The following is a 19,419-nucleotide window of genomic DNA, read 5'->3' as shown; positions in this document are numbered from 1 at the left end:
TAGTGTAGTCCCTGTACACGTGTACATGTGTTAGTAATAACTAGTATAATACCTGTACACGTAAGCTTGTGGTAGTAATTACTATTATAGTACCTGTACATGTCTACATGTGCCAGTAATTATTCAGAACCCTAATGCAAAGCCTATTCAGACCCTAATGCAAAGCAGTAGAAAATGACAAATTAATTCAATTTATATTTGAAAGCAAAAACGACAGCGCATATGTATAACTTGCTAGCACAGCAAAAATACATATTTAGTGGCAAAACATTTGGCATGTATTGATTTTGATTATTCTGGACAATGTATGTATTTTCTGCAGCATTCTGGGTATCGCAGATCAGGAGTTCGTTCCACTTGTTTTACCTCACATCCTCTGTCTAGTTGCTCCTTAGTAAGTATTATATTTATAATTCCACATCTAAAACACACCATCACTTTACACAGCATTTGATTATGTCATCATAAAATACCAAAATGCCTAATCATATCTTTGGAAACTTTAGGGAATATTGGATCTGTTTTACTCAACAACTCACTAGCAAAGGTATGATTTTTGCATATTATTTACACAAATAGAAATCATTTTAACATATATAAATATAATATAATGGCAGGCTTCTGTCATGTAGTGACAATGCTTGGTAGTGTTCTCTAATAGAGAAACACACCACCAGGACTAGTTTTTTTTATAAGCTACCTTGGGTGGTCCTAACACTTATCAAGGGCTTCTTCTGGAACTGTCAGATTAATCTGAAGGGATACATTTTTGCAACACGTCCAGTCTGACAGAGCCAGGTAGCCATTTCACTTGCCCAATGTGCGAAGGACAGAGGTGGATCTTTAACGTGCCCACGTTGTCAGTGTGGTACACGGGGCCTCCAAGTTAAGGTCTAGATCCAAAAGACCCAGCAATTTAGGGTTGAAAGCTTGCTGAGAGCTTTTTGTCAGATTGGCATTAAGCAGTGCTCGGACCACCAACCCCATGGTTGATAGTCAAAGATGATACCACTAAGCTACCCTGACACCCTGACACCCAGAAATCATTTTAAAAAGAAAGTGATAACTAATGTAGCATTGAGATTGCTCGGTGCTTTCATTCGCTAGACTTTGATTTGATATTTAATATACATTATACTAAAATGAACAAAGTATCTCACTTTTTAAACTGCAGTTTATTACTGAAAGTTGGGTATATCTCATAAGAATTCATCATGAAGTGCCAGGAACTTCCGTTATTTCTTTAGACACAAAAACAGGGCAGAATATAAGAAATAGAATGATGTTAATTACCGTAAGTAGTCGTCCCCTAAAGTACTAGATGAATTTTGCTATACTATTTATACCATTATAAAAGTTTCCTAGCAACAATGAGTATTAATTTATTTTTGACATTACCTTGTAGTTGCTAGGTTTTAAGATTTACAATATAGATTATGTCAAAGCTAACAAAGAGATGTTTTGCTTTCATGGAAAACTATTTTAGAGAAAGTTAACTATCAACAGCCACATCTGCTTCATGAAAATTCTATGTTACTTACCCAGCACAACTCATTAGAGTATCATCACGACAGGAACACCTTTCACACACCATGTTCTTCCATTCTGTGTAACCAGTATTGTTCTGACAAACTAGAAAGAAAAAAATACAACTTTTAAAAGTTACCCGCATAGTTTTGCAATGATGTGGGCCACAGTTGCTAATATACTGGCACTGCAACTGATAGTTATACTAGCACTACTAGTGTTGTTGACCATAGTAGTACCAGTACTTTTCTTGCAACTGTTGTTACAACTACTACTAGTATTACTACCACCACTATATTGTTGTTAGTAAATTTGCTAGTGCTGTTCCTTGTACTGTTACTGGTACTTGAGAGACTTTGGATAATTGAGATCAAGGGCATTCTAGTGGTCCTCATTTAGCTATAGAACCATGACCAAGATTCACTTAGTTGGATTTGTAATGATACAAGCAGTCAAGATAATTGTGTTTGGATGCGCCATCAAAACTATTCAGTGTAATATATTTCTATAAGTAATAACTAGGTAATTTAGTTTTTTGAAAAAGATATGTAATAGCGCTGTGTACTTGTCTTTAAAATCTCACCAATTTTTCCTAATCTTTTGTTTCCAAGTTTAGCAACAACAGCATTCCTTGCCAATATAATTTCTTGGAAAGTTTCTTTCTTTTACATATAATTCACTGTAAGATTTTTTCACCTTTTAGTAATTTATAAAATTTGGACATGAATAGTAATAATAATTTGTAATTTGTAAACTGTGGTTTAACCTTAATTTTGCTAAGAATTATAGATTTTCTAATTGTTCAATAGATTATTGATTATGGTATCGGTATTAAGGTCTATAGAAACGCTTCCTACTGCTACTACTACTATTACTCCTACTACTATTACTCCTACTACTATTACTCCTACTACTATTACTACTACTACCACTACTACTACTATTACTACTACTACTACTACCACTACTATCACTAGTACCACTACTACCACTACTGCTACCACTACTACTACCACTACTATTACTACTACCACTACTACTACCACTACTACTACCACTACTACTACCACTACTACTACCACTACTATTACTACTACTATTACTATTACTACTACTATTACTACTACTATTACTACTACTATTACTACTAATATTACTATTACTATTACTACTACTATTACTATTGCTATTACTATTGCTATTACTACTACTACTACTATTACTACTACTATTACTACTACTATTACTACTACTATTACTACTACTATTACTACTACTATTACTATTGCTATTACTATTGCTATTACTATTGCTATTACTATTGCTATTACTATTACTACGAATACTACTATTACTACTGTTACTACTATTACTACTATTACTACTATTACTACTATTACTACTATTACTACTATTACTACTACTATTACTATTACTACTATTACTATTACTACTATTACTATTACTACTATTACTACTATTACTATTACTACTATTACTACTACTACTACTATTACTACTATTACTACTACTATTACTACTATCATTACTACTATTACTACTACTATTACTACTATTATTACTACTATTACTGCTATTATTGCTACTATTACTACTGCTATAACTACTATAATTACTACTATAACTACTATTATTACTGCTACTACTATTTCTACTATTAGTACTACTATTACTTATATTACTACCACTATTAGTACTATAATTACTATTACTATCACCACTACTGCTACTTCTATTACTACTAATATTACTACTATTACTGCTACTACTACTGGCAGCAGTAGTAGTAGTAGTAGCAGCATTGGTTGAACTATTGCACCTAATGCCATTGCTATAAACTTTAGACTTTTGTTGGTCTTCTTCTTAGCTTGATAAGTAGACTACTGTAAGCCAAACAAAGGTAGCAGCAACCCCTTGGCATTTTATTCTCAAGTAAAGTAACAAGCCCTTTGCCATATAATGACATGTGATCAAAGGAGACAAACAAGCTATGTATTCAAGGCTGTACAAAAGCAACTTTATCTGTAACCAGTGTCTATGTGTGGCGGACATTGCATTTACTTTATTTACTCCTATATGCCTTATACTGTCTTGTCTTTTTAAATATTGTGATTCGTCTCCCCTGTCTGTTGTATATGCTTATTTTTTATTACTCTGTACGTTTTTAATCGGCGACGCCAATAATTATTTAATCATACTTATACTTCTTTTTATATTATTATTATATTCAGGTTCGACCGTGTGCTATGTTTTTACTTGTTTTTGTACATGTCCACCTTCCTTTTATATGGTAGTAAATTGGGTGACTTGGCAAGATGGGCCAGGCTTCCTGTGTAGTTGTGAATGCCTCTGTTGTACATTGATTGTGGCGCTTTCAGTCAAATACAAACTTATTCACTTTGAACTCATACACTCTTTCTCTGCCTGAAACAGGAGTGGATTGCAGTAGCCAGTTAAGGGAAGGCGCTTGACCTTAACATATGATTCACCTGTTTTAGCAGTTTGACCAGGTGAGGACAGATTTAAAACCCTTCTGATCTGTTAGCTTTTTTATTACCTTTTTATCTAATCAGCAAGACAATCTAAACCAAACTAAAATAGCAAGCTTTATGTAGACTGGCTTACTCTGTGGTAAAAATAGCAAAAAAGCAAAAACCAATGTAGCAGATTAAAAGCAATGTGATTTATGTTGTCTGAACTAGAAGCTATAGCAATAAAAAAGATTCCAACTGAACATGTAAATACCCAAAGGTAATAACTGATGTCTACACATAACAATTGATACCCTTGAGCCATGAAAAAACTTCAACACATATTTTGAGCTCTCAAGAATGTGACAACGTACTGTTATCATGCAAAGCATCTTCACTCTCCTTCAGAAGGGTTTTAGACAAATCTACTTCCATGTTTACTTGTAAGGATGGTTTTACTACTAGCAAAGTGCCTAGTATATCTATTGCTACTTTAAGTACGTCTGTAGACTATCACTTCACACCTACCCTCATTTGTGGTTATATATACATATGAATAGGCAGCAGAGAGACTCAACAGCAGCAGTACAGACACAACTAAACTTTGAGCAGCCATGATCCTAGACGGATTGCACCTCTTGTGTCATCCACTTGAAGAGTGTGTTAGATACTGAACATATGCTGTTTCTCACACTTTCATATCTTCATCTCTCTATTCACCACGTAGTGAGAATATGGGGACCACTTAACTGGTCAGTCGTTAGCAGCTAATGTTTATGCTAGCTAATTTCTAAAAAGCTTCCCTAGTTTTTAAATGAATGGCTCAACTCAATTTAAAGGTAATTTTTAGGTTCACTCATCTTTTATCAAATGAGGCTTGCTACTATTTGTTCAGTCTGCCCAAGTATTTGCATGAAAATGTAAAATTATCTTTTCACCTGTACATAACTATATTAAGTTGGTCGTGTTTCTAATAAAAGCGTACTATATCAAAGCCTTTTTTAAAAATATTTAGTTCTGCTTTTTTATCCTTATATGAGCCGCGTAATTGAAAGTGCACATTACTGGTGAATATTGTACATTGAGGTTAACAGTTATCTGAAGGCTGCTGTTAACCACTGTATTGGTCAGATGATTAGTTATGCTGATGGCTTCCGTTCTGAACACACTAACTCTCTTTTGGTAAGTAATCACTCTGAGGTCATCTATGGAGTTGCTATCTCTGTATACTCGCACTTACCAGTAAACAGCCATGTACCAAAACTAGAAAGATGCAAAGTAAAACTTTGAAAGTCACGTTTGAACTTTTAAAAACTACAACTTCACTAGGTGATTTTGTGGTCAGTTATAGACAATATACACTGCTACAAAGTCTGATGCCAGACAATTTTGCGCCATCAAGTCCTAGACTGCAAACAGTAATAGCCACTATTATTACATTGCACATGTATTTATAAAATCTGAGAGCCGAATATTAGTCTACAATTATTTCTCCTGCAGGTACATGTCATATAGCGAAGCTAACCAAAAATGAGTTTGTATCTACACTTCTATCTATTGCCCTCAATGCATAGGAAACATATGCCTAGACTCAGACTGCAGTCGGGCATTCTGCAGAGGTATTTGTGTGCAGTTAGCCTTTCTATGCTTGGTTTTAACTGTAAAGAGGTAATTAATTTTATGTATTGTACATGTATTTGCCAATATATTAATGTATCTCGTTCATAGTAAAATAATGCAAGCATATTTTACAAAATCAGATAAAACCAATGAGCTTATTAAGGGCAATGTATGTATTTTTCACAACAGTCTGGATATAAAAGGCTTGGGCTTCTTTCCACATACTCAGCAGTGCAGCCCGCAGCCTCCTGCTCAGGTGTTATACCCAGGTCTACAACACCGCATCTGCAATAAAAAGCTGTACCGTATGTACCGCAATATGCACTCGGTTATATGGTAGCCACGCGTGAGATGACAAACCAATACACCTTGCAGTTATTTTAGAATAAAATCTTAAAAGAGAATTATAATTAATGTCTGTGTTTACTCGGAATACACACAAATACAGCTAACTGTCTGGGGGTGTTCTGTGATTTATTTATTGATGATGTACGCCTTTGACAAAGAGGTTGTAATTATTTAGGTATCACAAACTATCTTTAAAAAATTCAAAACAGCAAGTTACCTCAAAAAATAAAAATATTTATTTATTAATAGTTGAATTTTACAATAGAAGTGATAAGTTTATTAGCATAAATATTTCTCACCAGAAAAGAATGGAATAATAAGGTGAAAGCTTGTGTAGTAAAACAACATCCTCTATAGGCTGAAGCGATTCTTTTCTTGTAAACAATAATTTATTGCTTTTTCATGCATATACAACTTAGTTTTGATCCTTTTTTAGATAAAAAATTCAAGATTTACATAAAACTCAAAATAAATTTTAACAGAGTTTGGTAATAAGGTTTTGATATGAGCCAAATAAGTATATTTATAGAGATTCAGAGTAATATCTTTATATATAATATGAATATCAGTTACATAATTCAGAGTAATATCTTGAACAGAACTAATAAAGTGGCACAACTGCATTTAATTGGTATGAATGTAATTTGAGAATTTTATTTTCTGAAGACGCTACTAAGCAGCATTCCATCATTTTAGGTTTAGAAGGTGCCAAACATAACTGCCTCACAGAAGTTGTAACAGGAATACAGAATACAGAGCCAGTAGCAAAAATTAGCTATGCAGATATCGAGGGAGCCGATTCACTTGGGTCAAACCACATTAGGCAGGACAATTTTTACAAGCAAGTGTGTGACCTAGCTTCATGTTTTATCCGGTTTGTATACTACGAAAAACCTTGCCTTAGATTTTTAGTTAATTCAATCAATTAATTCAGAACTTAAATACAGAAGTTCTAATTCTACAAAGAGCTGTTCAATCCAATTTAATTTGTTTCATTTATCGGTGTTTGTTATTACATAAAAAATAAATGGTATAAATAGCGTATATTTTTTGATATACTGCTATGTACTAAAAAAAAATATATATATATAATTTAAGATGGAATGATTTAACATAACATTATATAGCTTGATAAAATGTAGCACAATATGTTAGGCCTATAGTATGCAACAGTGTCACACATTATTAAAACATAAAATCTAGCATACTATAATATAGCACGATATAATATAAAATAATATAATTTAATAGAATATCATATTAAATAATATAATCTAGTATATATAGTAATAATCTGATTAGATTAGACAATGTAGCATGATATTTTATAATGATATATATATTGCAATACTTCGTAAAGATGCTAACACTAACAATCGATGTCTAACGGATGTTTTAAATGATTTTAATATATTATTTTTGTTGAAGTAAAGAAATAGTGGCTCACAACATTCTTATTATTGGTTATACTATAATAAAATACTTCATAGTCGAAGCATAAACCTAAAGAAGAAAACTGTTAGGGTGGTACATTGAGTTTCACTAACTAAGAACATAAATAAAGTGAAGGGAACATTTGCTCCCTGGCTACCAGCAGCATTAGATCTAACAGCTGCTTCTATCGAATAATACTAGTGGCTGACTTACCCAACACAAACCGCCATTCCTTTAGGGTTTACACAAGTACATCTCTCACAGAGTTCAAAGTCCCATGACTGGTAGCCGATGTCCTCATAGTTACAAACTACAGAAATGAGAGTTTACTTTTGCTATGCAGAGAATATAAAAATTTACAAAAAGCTTGTTTTGAAATCTAGCTAGGGAAGTGTAGACCAGCTCTGTCAAAGGTAAGATATGAGGGCTGTTGCAATCCTTGACTGAGAACAAACTACAGATGCTTTTTGTAACCATGAGAATAAGTGATTTTCATTCAAAATTAGGTGTGAATCCGGTAAGTCTGGTTTGTAGGGTCCTATCACTATTGAAGTTGATGTTGAAATAAAGCACTCTGCTTTCTCAAGAAATGTGGTTTTTGACACCTCTGTTTAGAGATCAATTATAAGAGACATAAAGAGAAGACATAGATGTCTATCAATCTTCTTTGATTGTTTCTACTAAGTACTTAATCCAAAGATATATCTAGGCTCACAGTTCCTCACTGTGTGATTCACTAAGTTATTAAGTTTTCAACAAGATCTAAACATTTGGAAATAGCGATTTGAACAAATAAAGTGTTCATAAGAATAATGCTCTATGATGACCTATATATATCAGCTAAGATAATGGTATCATACCATCATTAGATGTCATGTACATGTATGTCAGCTAGGATAAATGTATCTTACCATCGTCAGGAGTCATGTACGTGTATGAAGCTACCAGAGTAGCAGAAAATAAAAGAGTTATGGTAACTGCGAGTGCGTGTCGTACCATCTTGAAGTGACTGCTCAATACCTTCACTGAATGCTTGTTTCTCTATATATGAAATATAGCGGCCAATCAGAATTAGTATTTGTTTAGCCAATGAGCTTTCCTGTAGGTCAGATATCTTGAGATATGCTGCTGAGGTCCATCATTCTGCACAAGTCTATGAGAGGACTAAAATACTTGTGACAGGATACGGGATGATCACGTGATGAGTAATACGTGCTTATTTTGTGCTTATTGTATGCTTATTATATGTGCTTATGGTGTGCTTATGTTGTGTTTATGGTGTGCTTATGGTGTGCTTATGGTGACTCAATGATGTCTTATAATAAATCATAAAAACAGATAAGAGGATATTGCTGAAATATGAAATGTTTGAAAATATAATAATTTTTACTCTACATTGTTTGCAATGATTAAAGTAGAAACAATAAGTTTTTCTCTATAAGTTAAAGTTGACTCACTAGCAGAACTCTTCCCTTACTCTTATAAAAACTTTACTACTTAATTGAAGTATTTACTATATTTATTAAATATCGTTAAAGATTGAAAAATAAGGTCTTGGTCCATGAATAGTTTCGTTTTCGCTGGTTTTATCTAGTTTAGTGTTTAGGAAAGGCTTTAAATTTTTTAATGCAGTTAAAAAGTTTTGAACTCCAATTACATATCTAGTTATATGTTAATCTATAATTAGCATTTCTTTAACCATTCAAACAAAAGTGAACAGACAAGGGAGAGAGAGAGAGAAAGAAAGAGAGAGAAAGAAAGAGAGAAAATGGGGAAACCAAAAGTAAGAAAGGAGAGAAAGAACAAACTGGAGAGGGAGAGGGAAGATAAAAATTGTGAGAGAGATGATGGAGTGGAGGAGAGAGAGAAAGGATTGAGATGCAGAAAGAAAAGAAATATAGTATGATAGGAGGGGAGAATGTAGGAAAGAAAGATGAGAGGGCAAAGGTAGGTATAGGGAAAATGGGAACAAAGGGTAGAGAGAACGGGAGGAGGAACTGTGGAAAAGGAAGAAAAATGTTTGGTGGCACTACAAGATGTAAGTAAAGGTTTTTTACTTGTAAAAAAGTAAATGGGCTGCATGTATATTATATATCCATTTATAGTCAAATTTGTTTGAGTGTTTCACTGGCTACCTCACTTCTATCCATTATCTGCTAAAACAACAATATTTTAAAACTAAAGTAAACAATGCTTTGTCTGTGGTGGTTTACCTATTACATAAATTAACACTTGAGTATAAAAATGATTAATATTAACTGTCGATGAGAACGAAACTGCAGATCCTATTTTTACCATTTTGACACCATAAATTGGCAACGAAATATATGAGCTACCAGTATTTTGCTGAACAATAATAAGAGTCAATACTGAAATAGAAAACGCTGGCCTGAGCATATCAGTATTAAAATACTGGCAGGCATGACATTGAGTGCCAGGTGTCACTTGATCTGCCAGGTCTTTGCCCTGCCAGTCACCTGTGCTGGCTTGTCATTAACGTTGGTAAAGTTCATTCTAAAATGGCTTTTAACTGCACCTCATGGTAAGTCTTGCTAGACCTTAGTAATGTCTGACCAGTGCTTTTTGACGAGAGTAGCATTCTACTCATGATAGATGAATAACGATTATAATGATAAACTTTAGGTATATCAATTAGACGTTACTCTGTTAGTTAAATTGCATGTTTTGTTAACCTGTGTGTGTTGAATGTTGTGGCTCAATGTGCATACATTATCAGAATTCAGAAAATTATCTGTGTACAAAGTCTCATTTACACCTAAATATTATAGAATGCATTTGGGAGAGTTTACACATCGATGTCTAGTGAAATTACATGCTAGATAAGCTTAGGCCTGATGAACAAACACATTTTACCTCAATGACTAACTAATCTTTTCAGACTGATAAGTCATCTAATGCAGGACATCCATTTGCTTTAGGCATAGATGTACCCTAAAATATTTATGCATTCCAAGGTATAGTTGAACCTGGGGCATAGATGAATCATTAGATATTTATGTATCCTAAGATCTAGATGTAACCATAGATATAGTAAACCCTAGATATGCGAATAATCAAAATAAGTGAGGCCTATAATTAGCATGACCCAACGTCATGGTGATGTGTAGAGTGAATCAGCTGATCTATGAATTCCAATTGACTTAGCACTAAAAACTGCTCAATTTTTCCATAGCTTGTGCATGTGAGACTACATATTTTATTGAAAATATATAAAACTTATATAATGACTTTGGATGAGAAAGGCAAGAATCTTACACACATTGTAATGGATAATACCAATGATTTAGAAGCTTCTATATCATTGATAATACAAAGAGTGACCAAATAGAAATTAAACTAATAACAAACTAATGAATCAAATGAGATTTAGAAGCAGTTACGCTGGACCACTGTATTAAACACCCATTAAACATGACTGAAAATTACTAGACGAGATAGTTTTTGTCTAAGGTTGGTTGAACTAGATTCCTGCTTTGAAGCGGCATAGTGTATTCTGATTTTAATATAGCGATTTGCTATAGTTCAAAGTAGATTGGTGGCATGCGCTGTGCATGTAAAACCTTGATGAGGTTATGTAATATAACATATGTTATTGTCTGTGATGTTACTTGTTTAAAAACTCTCTGTGTGATACCATAGCTTTCCATGTGTGAACTTAAGCACTTTCCGCAGCAATACATATTCGACCTATCAATGGGGTTGGCGTCATCCATCCTCCTCTGTTTCTAACTTAGATTAGGGTTGTGTCATCACTACTTCTACATTTGTCAAGAACGTGAACAGTCATCACATTTGAGTTGAAAAAATCTTCATCACCGAACTCCTCATCTTCACCTTCCTCAGCTTTTGTCTCTTTCTTCTTCTTTCTAGCCAGAGAATGTAGCAGGAGTTGGCCAGTTTTTCAGCCCTCTTACATCCAGATCAATACAGTTAGCATTGGGACTTGGTGTGATATCTGCTTTTAAGAGCAGTGCTCGAGGTGCAGATCTAAAGCACTGCACATCCGGGTTATTGTTTTAGCCACCCTTAGATCGTATCGTGGAAAACAAAGTCTCAATTTGATCCTGATTGATCTTAAAGGTTAGGAAGTAGTTGATGTAAGGATATTTGCTGAAAAGATATTGAGCAATGCTATGTGCAGATTTGGCTGCTGACTCAAAACCAATGATGAAGGTTTTTTATTATTTTCCACTAGCAGCTTTCCACTTGGTGTCTTTAATTGGCATAGATAGCTTATGATATTGTTGAGAACTTCTTGTTTTGAGTTCAAGTTCTGTCTTGTTATGGGCAGTTCAGAATATACCTGGGGTGTTGTAATCTCCTCTGTTGATATTTGGTCTAAGAATTTGGTCTTATTGTTATGTTTATGACTTAAAAACTAGCATGACAAGCATGTTTTCACTACTAAACTCATTGCTCAATTGAAGGCTCTGATGCTGTGATGCATATCACTGCGACGTAACGTTGTGAAAACAACAGCCAATTATATGCCTCACTTTTGCTCCATTGTAATGATAGCTATTTGCCAATTTAGGGTTTACTATATCTATGGATGTAACCTAAGGCATAGATGTACTCTAAAATATTTATGTATTCTAAGCCATAGATGTATCGTAAGGTATAGATGTATTCTAAAGTATAGATGTATCCAGAAGTATCACATTAAACTGTGCTAGTAATTATTAGTATAGTCCCTGTACATGTATACATGTGCTAGCAATTACTAGTACAGTATCTGTATACATATACATGTAGTAGTAATTACTAGTATAGTAGCTGTACATGTATACATGTGCTAGTAATTACTAGTGTAGTATCTGTACACATGTACATGCGCTAGCAATTACTAGTACAGTATCTGTACACGTATACATGTAGTAGTAACTACTAGTACAGTACCTGTACACGTATACATGTAGTAGTAACTACTAGTGTAGTACCTGTACATGTATAACTGTGCTAGTAATTACTAATATAGTGCCTATACAATCATGTATACAGGTGTTAATCATTATTATGTAACAGATGACTCTGCTGATGTATTAATTATCATCACAACTACTATACTTGGCTCAAAGCAAACACTTCCCTTTACATTTGCGACTAGCATTACTAGCAAGCTAATTGAGTTGTGTGGAAATTTTCTTTTGAAAGATGAGGTTTCATGTTAAAAATTACCTGAATAGATCTGACAACTTTCTTGTCAGCTAACAAACATTTCTTCTACCTTTACTATTGTCATTGATGTAATCTGTTGTACGACTATTGCATCCAAGCTATCAAAATATTTATTCTTGCGTAAACTTTTCTATCAACTTCTGAACGATACAATAGCTTTCAAAGTATTGCTGCGGAAGTACTGCTAAAAATATGTTCAAAACAACTGAGTTCTTAAAATTAAAATAATTATCTCAGAAACACTTAGAATTAACCCAAATTATACGTTAATACCTTTATACTAGGTATCACACTTTTACATTTTCAAACTGTGCTTATTGGTTTTGTTATTGTTTAAGATTCCTTCTAGAGTCAGTAATGAAGAGTTTTTAATAAAACTCATTTTCAAGGTCGTTTATAAGATATGTGCCAATAGAAGTAAGTATCTCTAACATCCCAAAGTAGCAGAATCTTGCAAAGCTGTTTTTTCCATTTTGAAACCAAATTTCTGCGAAATGTGTTTATTATCACTATGTAATAATTAGAGTTAATCTCATCAGTTCTTGACGTCGGATTTTTTTATTAGTAGGTTAAATATTAAAGCAGAGGTGTCTATACCGTTTAGTGTGGTATATTTTATACACCTCTCACTATTATTACCTATGAGTTTGAGTTTCAAGGAATTGAAGTATAAACAGAAAGCTCTATTCTTTGCAAACTTCGTACTTATGTAACTAGCCAAATGCTTGGCTTTGCACCGGTAATAAAATAATTAGCCAATAAATTTGAGTAATTTATCTGGTATGCTAGGAGTCAAAATCTTCAACACACCAATAGCCGTGTTTGAAGCTAAGTTAATAATTGTTCCGTTACTCGTAATGATCAACTGTGCTAGTTAATAACTCCAAGAGCTTTAAGGCGCGAGTAATTAACCCATGTAATAAGTGTCATCACAACTATTCACTGCTTGGGTGTCGTAATGTAGTGGACTAAATAGCTGATCTGCAGATCGAAAAGTTCTGTGATCAAATCTTGTGCTATGCAGATTTTTTATTCTTAGATTTTAACAGCTATAGCTGGACATACACACGACGCACAGATTTTGAGATTTATACACAGACAGGGAAAGAGCTATCGATAGAATGGAAAACCTTCACATGCGTATAACATGTGTTCAACTTTATGTATGACTTTTTTATTTTTTATGTCCTCGTATCTGCAAAGCCAATCATATGCATATCCTAATGTCTAAATCAAAATCGTCATTGCCAATCTCATCAGCTTCAGAATTAGAAATTGTTGGAGTTGATTTCTCAGTGTAAAATTGCAGATAACATGCTAAATTCAGAAGAAATTGTGACAACCTTAAAGGATTTTGTAAAGAATTGCAATGCATTGGCTGCGGGAGCATTTCTAATCCCTGGTGGTGAAAAAAGGTTTGGAACTCAGCAATGTTTACTGACTACGCCTGGTGATTAGTTTTTAATTTTATGTAGTAGGCTAGTTATTTTGTTGAATTAGCTGTTAGTATAGATCAATTGAATCAGATTGGATCAGGATGTCTTTTTATATTTGGAGTCAGTACTTCACTAGACTGATGTATTGCTCAGTGATTGGCTGATTTAAAAACCAATGATTTGCATGGATTGATAATTTGTCTGGCAAATCTTAACTTGCAATTTATATCAAACCTGCTAGTCTATGATTAGCTGAATGAGAATTTCTCATGATGTAATTGTATTTAATTTTTAAGCTATATGTCTAGCGTAGCTAGTTGAGTTATTATCTTCTCCATTGAATAAAGTGTAACCCATATTTTTATTTTACGATGGTAACCACCTTTATAGTCAGATGATGTTTATTTGTTCAAACATTGTCTTTTCAGTTCCTATTAGACTTTTTTAAGAGTTTAATCAGATTTTCACCATCACTCTTTCTTTAGTTAACTTTTATCTCGCTTATTCTACTATTAGATTATTGATTATATATAGATTATTCAGTATTAATTATAGATTATAGACTTATTCTACTATTACATTATTGATCATAGATTATTGATTGTAGATTTATTCAACCATTAAATTATTGATTATAGATCTATTCTACTATGCTTTGTTAATACAGCAAATTATTTCCCTCTGATTATTTTTGATTCTTTTCACCATTAAATGAACAGGTTTGGTTCAAATTAAGGCAACTTGAGACAAGACTTTTCTAAATTATACAAAGTTTACACAAATTTGAAAGAAAAACTATTCAAGTTGTATTTCACTCTCAAGTTGAAGTAATTAAGTGCTAAGACGCTCAATGCTGGTGAATCTTCTTTTACTGTTTTGTTTCCTACTGCCATAACTGTATTTTGTTTTGTACTGCCATAACTGTATCTTGTTTCCTACTGCCATAACTGTATCTTGTTTCCTACTGCCATAACTGTATCTTGTTTCCTACTGCCATAACTGTATCTTCTCTGTATGGATTACTGTTTTAGAGTCAAACATAAACTTGTCTGGAATCTCAAGCATGTCATGCATCAAACAACCTGTTTGTCATTTCTGGCTCATCAACAAGCCTCTACCAATGTTGGACTGTCAACCTCGACACTGGTGAAACTACCAATTACTACTCAATTTGGCTTGTATGCATATGCCTGTGGATCAGCCTCAGCAGTCAAACTGGCTCTCACCGTCATTGGAGGTTGCTTATTTCTCACATATCCTAATCATACATGTATATCTGTAGCTGGTAAGTCAAATACTGTGGTCATTGTTTTGTTTTACAACTACAAGCAGTGGCAGCAAGACTTGAATAGGTTTGTAGTGGTCAGACTTATGCATGGTGGCTAGTGCTGCACGACAAAACCATATAATTCGATGTGACGATATATTTCAGTGGATGATTTTATATTTGGTCAGTTTTTAAATCGATATAAATATGGAAGCCGATATTTTATCAAAATATCGGTTTATTTTATTTTGCAAAACTTGAGATGTCTATTCTCCTTATTGTAAAGAGGGAAAAACTCCTGTTTTTTAACCGATATTAACCAATATCCTCTTATATCGTTCATATTAACATAATAACGCCTAAGACTATATATCAAAAGAAGACAACTCCAATGTTCAATATTTTTTGATATTCGATATATTTAGAGACCAAATAATCAAATGTACATGCAAAGATATCGTGCAGCACTAATGGTGGCATGGAATACTTAATTGGTATTTTTTACAATGCAAACAAGTGAGAGCATAAGCTGATAGTTGGAACCATGTGGACATAAATTTACAGGTGTAATTTACCAACTGTGATTTACCAGGTGTGATTTACCAAAATGAACTTACACAACATTTAAAAAAAATTTATCATAAAGCATTAATATTTTTCTATCTTTTGCGATTGTTTTTGTTGTTTGAGGCATTTTGACTGCCAGGATGTTTCACGATTATAATCATCAAAACGGGATCCCAGTTCAAAAGCTCAAAAGAAAAGTATGTCCGAATTGTCGCTGTTTGCTATTATTGCTATAGTTGATATCGGCTATTGCGTTCAAGTTGCAGCATTATGAATTTTTATTCTGTCAGTTTCATTGCTACTATAGACACCACAATTGTATGTTCCCCTTGATAGTTAGAGGTTGCTGCTTTTGCTGCTGCAACTGTAAGCTTTGTGTAGTGATGTGTTGACTAATCTAATGAGATATCACTTGAGTAGTCTTGAATATCACTCAAATCCGGTTGTTTGTTTCTATAAATGAAAAATTTCATGCTCTGGTGCTGTTTAATACGGATTCTAGGCAAACTGTGAATAGCAGTTTGATTGTCAGCACTAAAAATGTTTATACAGATCCCTGTATAGAGTGCTGGAGAAAACACAAGAGGCAGATAACCAAGTTGGCTGAAATTAAAAAGATTCTATACACTCCGCCTGCAACCAGTAACCAGTGAGCAAATGTTTAATCATGGGGCCGTCATCATGCACCCCCATAAATCGAGGATGACTCAATCGACTTTAACATGACTTTTATTTTTAAATGTAACCACCTATCACACTGTGAAACTGTCTCATGATATATGATAAAATAAAACTGCAACAATCAATGTTTATTTTATTTTCAAGTTTGTTTTGCATTGGAGTTACCCAACAACAGTTGTGTGGGTGAGCAACTCCTTACCAGAGCAACGGCTGAACAGGCTAGTTGGCAGGTGGCAAATTGATAGAAAATTGATTTTGTCTAAAAATTTTAATTTAATTTAATCGATTCATTGGAAGTTGGAACAGTTAAAAAATTGAGAATTGCATCGTAGCGTTTTGCTTATTGAATTGAAATGGATGTTTTACCTGATCTGTGATGCAAAAGACTTTGGAGTTGAATTGATAATTTTTTGATGAGAACTTAATTGAATTGAGTCATTTTTTAAAGACTTGAACATCTCTAAATATATATAATAGTAAACAATAGTATATAATATATTTATTGTTGTTCCTTATAACGCATGACTAATTTTAGACATACTAAACATCAGCCCTGTTTAAGATTTGAAGACTGTTTGCAATAAAACTGAGACGTCTGTATATCGAGATATGACTGCTGCTGTTTCAGTAAATAACTATTTATATTCAACTTGTTAAAGAAAGCAAACTCCCGAAGCAAACAGTAAAGATACTTAAAACTAAAGTAACTGTGAATCATGCTAATGACTGAATGAATGGTTTATCTTAAAATATCCATCTATTGAGCCATGGACTATCCGCTAACTGCTTAATGATTGATAAAGCATGTATTTCCCTGATGCTTCAGTCTGCTGTTGATGTTATTAGGAGCTACTAAGCATTTATAAATTAGTAAATTAAATTTAAGAGACGTTCCACATCGTTAAAGTGAACAGATTTAATATTTCTAAAGTCCATAGTGAATTTTTAAAAGGTTGCATAAAACTGAAATTTTGACTTAGCCTTCTCTCTGTGATCATTGAATGCTGGTATGAGCCTGCTTATTGCTCCCCGTTTTTAGTTCTAGATACTCTGGTAAAACTAATGTATCGAGGTGTAGAACAAAGTCGAAGGCAAAGGTAAAACAGCTGTGTGAAAAAAGAAATCAAGAACCTTAATCTCCTTGAAATGTAATCAAGCGTAAATCAAAACAAATAAATATGACATGGCCATTTTAATAATTACTTGTTACCATATTATAAGTTTATTTTCATACTAGTTTATCTACCTTGTTGGACAGAGAGAAGCTAAAAAAGAGGTTTAATAAATATTGTGAGACTGTAAGGCTGTAGTCATTTATGATGCTATTTCAATGCAGGACGTGATTTCGAATACCCATATTTTTTGCAAAATGTTGTATTATACTAAAAGTCGTTTCTGGTCACAGTTATGCGATGTTTTTTAAAATCTTTATGTTTACTTTTATGAAATTATACACCTAATCTGAACAGCTTTTTTTTCTACCAACTCATTCAGTTTCTGCTGTCATTCATGCCTTACATCATCTATTTATTATCTTTGATTACGGATTATTGAAGGTCACAACAAAGGAAGGAATAACTGATATCTAAAACTGTCTCTGCAGTGGAGAGCAGTCAGAGTTAGAATAGTCTCTGGGTTGGCTAAACTTACAGTCAACACTCACTTCTGTTTAGTTGAGAGAAACCTGACTGTCAATAATTGGTAGTAACATGTGATTAAGGAGAGATGTGGTGGCTTTATGGTAAACTTTGTGTTTATCAAGGTAGAGAGTGGTGCGGTCCTGACTTTTCACTAATGGTAATCATAACATTATCTGGTAACAGGAAATCAATCATAATAATGATACAAGTGACACTCCTGAGTTGACCAGATTGAACTCTGATGCATCTGAAGGCTGCATTACTCTGAATAACTCTACAGTCTTGCAGTTTAATTATATAATCCTTCTGTTTCCTTACATATAATTTATAATAAACACTGTTTTGTGACTAAATACTGACAAAAATAGGCCTACGATGATATCAGTTTCATAAAACACCTAGTTTTGAGTATTATCAAAGGTTTTAGCTTATTGGTGCATCGAATCGATAAAAACTTCTCTCTGAATTACATAGATAAAACTATCAAGAAAGTGATATAATTATCAAGAAACATAATATTCTGGGATATTTTGGTAGAAGAACTTGAAGAGGTCAAACTACATGTATTTGTCAATAACCTAACAGACAAATTTGTTGTAAATTCTACTTTTACTTTTATTTTACTTATTGTTACTTTCTATTGTACTTACATGTAAAATATATTTATTCAATAAGTTGACCCTTGTTTATATTATTCTATCTTGGCATAAACATCTGTATTTCAACAGAAATGCAAAATGAAGTTAGCAATTTAGAAGCAAGTTAAGATTAAACGAGATTTCTAGCAATTTAAAAGCAGACTGTGGGTGAAAAATAAGCTGATATGAATGAAAGTTGGGTATGTAGACACTCTTGGTAAGAAGAAACTAAAAGCATAAATTGCATTTATTCTGAAAAAACTTCTAAAGAATTCTCATTCTGCTTGACTGTAATTGGTGGGCAACTCTTATAGACATTCTACAAACTGTCCACAGCATTCTGGGTACCTCACGGATGCAGTCACTGTTCTCTCCTTTACCACACAGCCTTGTTGAATCTGTTCAAGAGTTAGCTGAATATCCACCACACCACATCTGGGAATATTCATCGCTATATTATTCCTAGAACTCCAATTTAAATTAAGTTCTCAAGCTAGACAAACTGGTAAGGCAATTTACATTTTTAATAGATGCCGGCACACACCCAGGCGCCTGTCACTTCTAAGGTGA

At 33.4% G+C, this 19,419-nt stretch overlaps 1 protein-coding gene and 1 long non-coding RNA gene across 2 annotated transcripts; both read right to left on the bottom strand.

The window, feature by feature from the left end:
* Window positions 1-240: 240 nt before the first annotated feature.
* On the bottom strand, window positions 241-4,648 carry LOC137407334 (uncharacterized). Its single transcript, XR_010979949.1, has 3 exons — window positions 4,548-4,648; window positions 1,542-1,632; window positions 241-421 (listed from the first exon to the last, which is right to left on the bottom strand). It is a non-coding gene; the product is annotated as an uncharacterized lncRNA (long non-coding RNA).
* A 1,053-nt stretch (window positions 4,649-5,701) lies between these two features.
* Window positions 5,702-8,544, bottom strand: LOC137406612 (uncharacterized). The gene is made up of 3 exons (XM_068093215.1): window positions 8,333-8,544; window positions 7,635-7,731; window positions 5,702-5,924 (listed from the first exon to the last, which is right to left on the bottom strand). Exons 1-3 carry the CDS (start codon window positions 8,418-8,420, stop codon window positions 5,798-5,800), a joined length of 312 nt encoding a protein of 103 aa, XP_067949316.1. The 5' UTR covers window positions 8,421-8,544; the 3' UTR covers window positions 5,702-5,797.
* Between the last annotated feature and the right edge of the window lie 10,875 nt (window positions 8,545-19,419).

The sequence above is a fragment of the Watersipora subatra genome, chromosome 10 (genome assembly GCF_963576615.1).
Source record: "Watersipora subatra chromosome 10, tzWatSuba1.1, whole genome shotgun sequence".
Lineage (NCBI taxonomy): Eukaryota > Metazoa > Bryozoa > Gymnolaemata > Cheilostomatida > Watersiporidae > Watersipora > Watersipora subatra.
The sequence above is the reverse complement of the archived record's forward strand: the minus strand, read 5'-3'. Positions and strand labels throughout refer to the sequence as shown.

Coding starts and splice junctions, on each gene's coding strand:
- LOC137406612 (XM_068093215.1), bottom strand. CDS start 8,420: ATGGTACGACACGCACTCGCAGTTACCATAACTCTTTTATTTTCTGCT. Junction 7,732..8,332: donor GTACATGACTCCTGACGATG/GTAAGATACATT, acceptor TCATTTCTGTAG/TTTGTAACTATGAGGACATC. Junction 5,925..7,634: donor GGAATGGCGGTTTGTGTTGG/GTAAGTCAGCCA, acceptor TTTTTATTGCAG/ATGCGGTGTTGTAGACCTGG.